The 6,088-nt window shown below is 35.0% G+C and overlaps 1 protein-coding gene across 1 annotated transcript in view; it reads left to right on the top strand.

Moving 5' to 3' along the window:
• Positions 1–3,279, top strand: part of ttc27 (tetratricopeptide repeat domain 27) — an 84,523-nt gene extending 81,244 nt beyond the window's left edge. The window contains exons 19-20 of the mRNA XM_059520230.1: positions 1,549–1,649; positions 2,839–3,279. Coding sequence (XP_059376213.1) covers positions 1,549–1,649; positions 2,839–2,958 — 221 coding nt within the window. The 3' untranslated portion in view covers positions 2,959–3,279. The remainder of the gene's footprint in view (positions 1–1,548; positions 1,650–2,838) is intronic.
• Positions 3,280–6,088: the final 2,809 nt, after the last annotated feature.

Raw genomic sequence — 6,088 nt, forward strand, 5'->3', positions numbered from 1 at the left:
GAAGCAAGAATTTAGAGAAAAAAATAAAAAAAGATCATTTAAAAAGCATTTAGAAAAGAAAGAAGCAGAAATTTTTTAAAAGATTTTTTATATTTAATTTATAAAGAGAAAGGGCAGAAGAAAGCAAGAATTGAGAATTTAGATATAAATTATTTAGGAAGAAGTGCAGCAGGTTATGTAGAAAGAAGAAATAATTCATAAAAAGAAAAATTTAGAAAGGAAAATTTTCCACAAATTTAGAAAATAATTTAAAATTAAGAAGCTTTATAAACAATTATCATTTAGAAAAGCATGAAAGATTTTTTTATGAAATAAGAATTTAGAAATAAATAATTTTTAAAGAATTGCAGCAAGAATTTACAAACAAAAATAATTCAGATAAAGTAAATATTTAAAAAATCTAAGAATTTAAAAAAAGTAATTAAAATTGATTTAAGAAGCTTAACATTTACATTTGTGGAAGAACCTAGCTGGATGGTGAAATCATGCTGTAGAGGTGGAGTGGCAGGGAAGACAAGAAGCTTAATCTGTGCCGAGATGTCCGCCAAGCAGTCTGAGATCCATGCAGTTACTGTTGGATCATCTGGTTGAAATGAGATATGAGATAGACCTGTGTGTCATCGGCAGAGCAATGGTAGGAGAAGCCATGTGCCTGTATGATGGGACCCAGTGATGTGGTGTATTTGGAGAAGAGGAGGAGTCCAAGAACTGATCCCTGAGGAACCCCAGTTGACCAGTTGATGTGCTTTGGATACCTCCCCACCCCAGGCCATCCTGAAAGACTTATCATTGAGATAAGATTCAGACCAATGAAGTGGAATCCCTGTGATGCCAAGTGATGGCAGACAGGAGGACAGGTGGATCCGATCATTGACAGTTTCAAAAGCAGCAAATAGATCCAGCAGAATAAGAACTGATGATTTGGAATCAGCTTTTGCAATCCGCAAGGCTTCTGTGACTGACAGTAGCACAGTTTCACTTGAATGGCCACTCCTTAAAATAGCGTCCAGTTAGTTTTTAGAATGAATTTTGGAATTTATGAAATAAGGGATTTTAGGAAGAATAAAAGAAAAGTAGAGAAGGAGAGAATCCAGGAAGGGATGAAAAAAAAGGAAGTGAAAGTGATTGAATGAAAGGCAGAAAAAAACAGAAAACTAAGAATAGGAGAGATTTTCACTGAGAATAGTTGTCTGGATTAGGTGCGTGCGTGCGGAATGACAGTTTTAATGGTGTTTGATGTTGCACTTATAGCCGTAGTGATTAAACATGAGTCTCTCAGAGGTCGTGATCCATCACTTAATGTTAACAGTACTACACACACAAATTAATTAATGACCATCTCTTTGTATTAGGCCACAGACCTTGGTATTGCATGATGCATCACCTGACCTCTAGTGACCTTTGACAGGGCGACACTCACTGTCTCCTCTTACTGGCGGTGCAGCATACAGATGCTTAATGTTCCAGCGCTGCCCTCTGTAAACCGCCGTGACTCTACTGGAGATGAAACTCCTCAATAATTCCTGTCTATGTCTCTCTGTCTCTCAGTCTCTATCAGCTGTAGCAGGTCTAAGCGCAATCCTCAAGAGGCTCTACAGTTGCTGTCTTCAGCTCGACTCAGTTTGAAGAGCCTGGTCACCAAAGCCAAAGTGAGTTTCACACACACTCGGCTCTTAAAGTCTTTAGATTTAAGGCTTTGCTTAAGTCTTTTAAAGCTACCAATAAAAACTGGCCTTTTTATTTGTTTTCTAAAAGTTAGCATTTTTTGGCAATTACTGCCTATTTAATGCTATTACACACATGGTAACACTTTAATATAGGGACCAATTCTCACTAGTAACTAGTTGCTTTTTAGCATAATAAAAAAAGATTTTGGCTTAAAAAAAGGCTTTTTTTAGTACTTATAAAGCACATATTCTACATCCCTAATCTTACCCAATACCTAAACTTAACAACTACCTTACTATTAATAAGCAGTAAATTAGAAGTTTATTGAGGCAAAAGTCATAGTCAGTGGTTTGTTAATTGTGAGAATTGAACCTTAATATAAAGTGTGACCAAATATTTAAGTCGATATAAAATAGTTCTCAAAACTCACAAATCCAACAAAACAGGATATGACATGAGGATTTTTTTTTTTAATGCAATACTGTTAAAAAGTTTGGGAGCATTTTTTTTTAAAGAAGTTAATACATGTATTCAGAGAGGACACATTAAATTTATCAAGTGCCAGTAAAAACATTTACCATGTTAAAAGATTTGTTGAAAAATAAATAATGTTCTTTTGAGTCCTAAAAAAAAAGTGGGTTTTTACAAAAAAAAAAAAAAAAAAAGAATTGAGCAGCACAATGGTTTTTAACATTTAGCACTATATACAGTAACAATAAGAAATTAGAAACAAATAAGCATATTGTATAATAATAATAATATAATCATTTCTGAAGGATCATTTGATACGGAAGAGTTTTCAGCAGTAAAGGCTTGTGGAAATTCAGCTTTGCCATCGCCAAAATAAATAACAATTTTAAATATTTGAAAATACAAAACAGTTGTTTTATAATAGTTTCACAATTTTGCTATTTTTACTTTTTTTTATCTAATAAATGCAGATCTAAAAAATTATTTTTTATATATTGAATAACTGCAATTAATCAATAATTTTTCAGTATTTACAAAAGACCAACATTCTAATGTTTTAAGTAAATGGTGTCAATTTTGATTTCATGTTATCTGTAAATATGTAATGTTAAGTTATTATTATTTTTATTTTTTTTTGTAAATTATCTGTCAGCTGCCATTTATAGGTCTCACTTTTTTTCTTTTTTTGTCTCTTTACAGCAACTGTACACTGATGTTGCCACAGGTGAACTCCATGATGAGCTCAGAAGTGATGTCACAGAGCTCGAGCAACTCATCACAGAGCTGCAGGACCTGAGTGCCCAGCTACGCAGCCAATGAGAAGCCATAGCACTGTTTTCTTCCTCCCTTTGATTGGTTTAAACAGTGCATCTTTAAAGTCATGTTTTAAATGAACAAAACTTCCATCAGGAAATCCTCAGAACCTCTGTCGTTTGTTCAATCAACAGGAAAACCCCTAAAAGAAAGACTTAGTGACTGAGTTAAAGATGTCTGTCATCATGTCCTGATCCAGGGTCAGCTGTCTTTGCCCTAATCGGGGCTGCTGTGATCACACAATGTGATTAAGGTTCCTTAAGATTGCTATGTTCAACAGTGCCTCATTCCAATAAATAAAATGCAGCCTCTTTCTTACATACATAATCTTTATGCTTGGTTTTTTTTACTTGTGTGCATGACGATTTAGTTAATATTCACAGAGAGTAGATTAAAATACAGCTGATAGTTAGGTTCACACAAAATCAAATGCATTGTGTCAGTTATGTAGTTGAGATGAGCTCATGAGAGTTTGAATCTAGGCCTAGACTTGAGTAGGTTGAGTCTGAGTCAAGACAACAAAAGGGTCATGTTTAAGTCAAGATGGAGTGTTAAGGCTCCCGAGACTGACAATACCAAGATTAGGAAAAATCTTGGACTCAGGACAGACTCACTGATGTGTATTATCCTTTTAACTGGAAGACTTTCCTACAGCTGTCATAGTAAGCACAACTCCTCATTGACCCTCCTCACCCTGTCTCTACTGTGTAGTTTGTGCTCTGCCAAAGGGAGTGCTGGGAGATTGCTATCTGGATTCCTTGCTGTTTACCTCTGGATATGCGGCTCTGTTGGGCCTGTTGTTTTAATTCATTTAAAAGAGTGTTTACACAAAATGTAAACACTATGTTTGCTATAAATTACTTTAGCAGTCTTTTTATCCACACTAAACTTAAACTTACTAAACTTAGCCCTAGGTTAATGTATTAAGGGCAACTTTTAACCTGGGGTTAACCAGATGTTTGCCGTTTGAATTAAAATGTTGCTTATAACTGTGGTAAAAGCCCATATTTTATTAATTAATAAGAATATTTTAGGAACAAATTAACAGTAAAATGTTTTAGTTCTGTAAGATATATGGTACACACACACACACATATATATAAAATGTTTAAGAAGTGCCTTATGTTCACCAAGGCTGCATTTTTTTTAAATAAAAAAAATAAAACCATATTACCATAATATTGTGAAATACTGTATTACAGAATAACTGTTTTCAATTTTATTATATTTTAAAATGTAGTTTATTCCTTTTTTGTCAAAGCTGAATTTTCAGCATGTTGATTTGGTGCTCAACAAAACATATGTTGGAAACAGAGACAGTCATTTGAAATCATAACCGTTTTTAACATTATAGGCACAGACAGGGCTTAGACTAAGACAGGATTAGGCCATAGTTCAATTATAGGACATTTAAGTAACTTTTATAATCGTGCTTTAAAAAACAGTACTGGTGTCCATCTGGAGACAAAAAGTTGTTGATGTATTTTAAGATCAATCAGTACACGTTTCTTTCAGTTGAAACCGCTCAATCTTAGAGTACATTTTAGTCTGGGACTTGGCTTGACCTTGTCTGTGAAACCGGGGATAATGTTTTTACTCACTTTTGGTCAATGAATGTGTCCTTGCTGAATAAAAGTATTATTTTAAAAAACGAAAATATTACTGAACACAAACTTTTAAATAATAGCATATAAAATGTTTATCCGAGAAGGTCATTATGTCATTGAGTTTGCAGATTTGGAGAGATTTATATTTACCCATCTGATTTCTCACAAATCTGGACTGTCTTCCTGCCATGACGTCGTCTTGCTCGCACATCTCTCTGTGTCTGTCCTCAGAGAAATGACATCATGTCAGTAATTTTTCAGCATGGTATTTGAGCATTACGGAATATCTGTAAGTAATTAACTTTCATTGTGAGAACATTTCTTTGTTTGCTTGACCGTTACAAGAAACAAGGAAATTGGCAGCGTTCGGTTATTCATCATATTCTGCTATTTATGTACAACTGATGCAAGAACATTGCCTAGTAAGTTGCCCCAGAGAATCTACAGGATAGCTGAGGGCTAAGAAACATGAATCTGACACAAAGCAAACATCCTGTGTCTATTGTGGGAACCACCAAGTGAACAACTTCCAGAGATTACTCAATGTCAACACACTAGTAGAGCTATTTAATATCAATGTCACATACATGTTTGGCATGTTTACTACATCATCCAAAAACTTCTAGTCTGTTTTTCTGAATGGAGTGCTGCATCAATGTATTATTGCAGGCCAATTAACAATTTTTATGAATTTTGAAATCAAAATACAAGGCGTTACTAACATATTTTATGTTGTAGAATAAAATATGAAAATATCTTGATCTTGTGTTAATCACAGACTTTATTTCAGATATTTATCCAAAGCCTCAGTGACTTTGGGATGATAGAACCGGAAATGCTAACTCGTTTCCGAGTGTGGTCTATAAAAATGAATCATGTCTGCAGCACTGCTTTTGGAAGCTGTCAGGATGTGCCTAAAATAAATATCAAGCTCTCCTCAGCTGTCCTAAAGCATGTCTAAATGACAAATGCTGTGACTCAAAAAGCATCAAAAACCAAAATGTGTTTGAAAACCGTGCATTACAGTAGAGATTTGCTGACAGAAGATATCTGCGTCCCTCCCACCGCGGGGCTGCCCCGCTGGCTGTGACAACAATCGCAAAGCACATTTTTAGCTACATAAACTGTTAATTCCCCAGCACAGCTCTCCTTCCTCCCGCAGGGTTGTGGTGATACCACTGATAAAGTGTGAAGTTCCTGTCCTCCCTCTGTGGGCCGCATATGTGACTGTTGTATCATTTAATTGCGTCCCTGCTGTCTCGCACACAAATGAACAACGTGAGAACCCGATGGCCCTGCGTTATGTTCTTTAACAGTTTATATAGCTGTAAAAGTTTGATTGTGTTTGACACAATTGATCTTTTGAATTCCAGCCACTACTATACTGGTGAAATGGCAAACGATTTGAATATTCCCAAGAGGTGAGTTTACAAAATAAGGATTTTGATCCCTAAAGGGGTCTTTTACCTAAAAATGAAAGCGACTGTTTGTAATACACAAATGAATGATACCTTAAATCATGTGACTGA

The sequence above is a fragment of the Carassius carassius genome, chromosome 32 (genome assembly GCF_963082965.1).
Source record: "Carassius carassius chromosome 32, fCarCar2.1, whole genome shotgun sequence".
NCBI classification, from domain to species: Eukaryota; Metazoa; Chordata; class Actinopteri; order Cypriniformes; family Cyprinidae; genus Carassius; species Carassius carassius.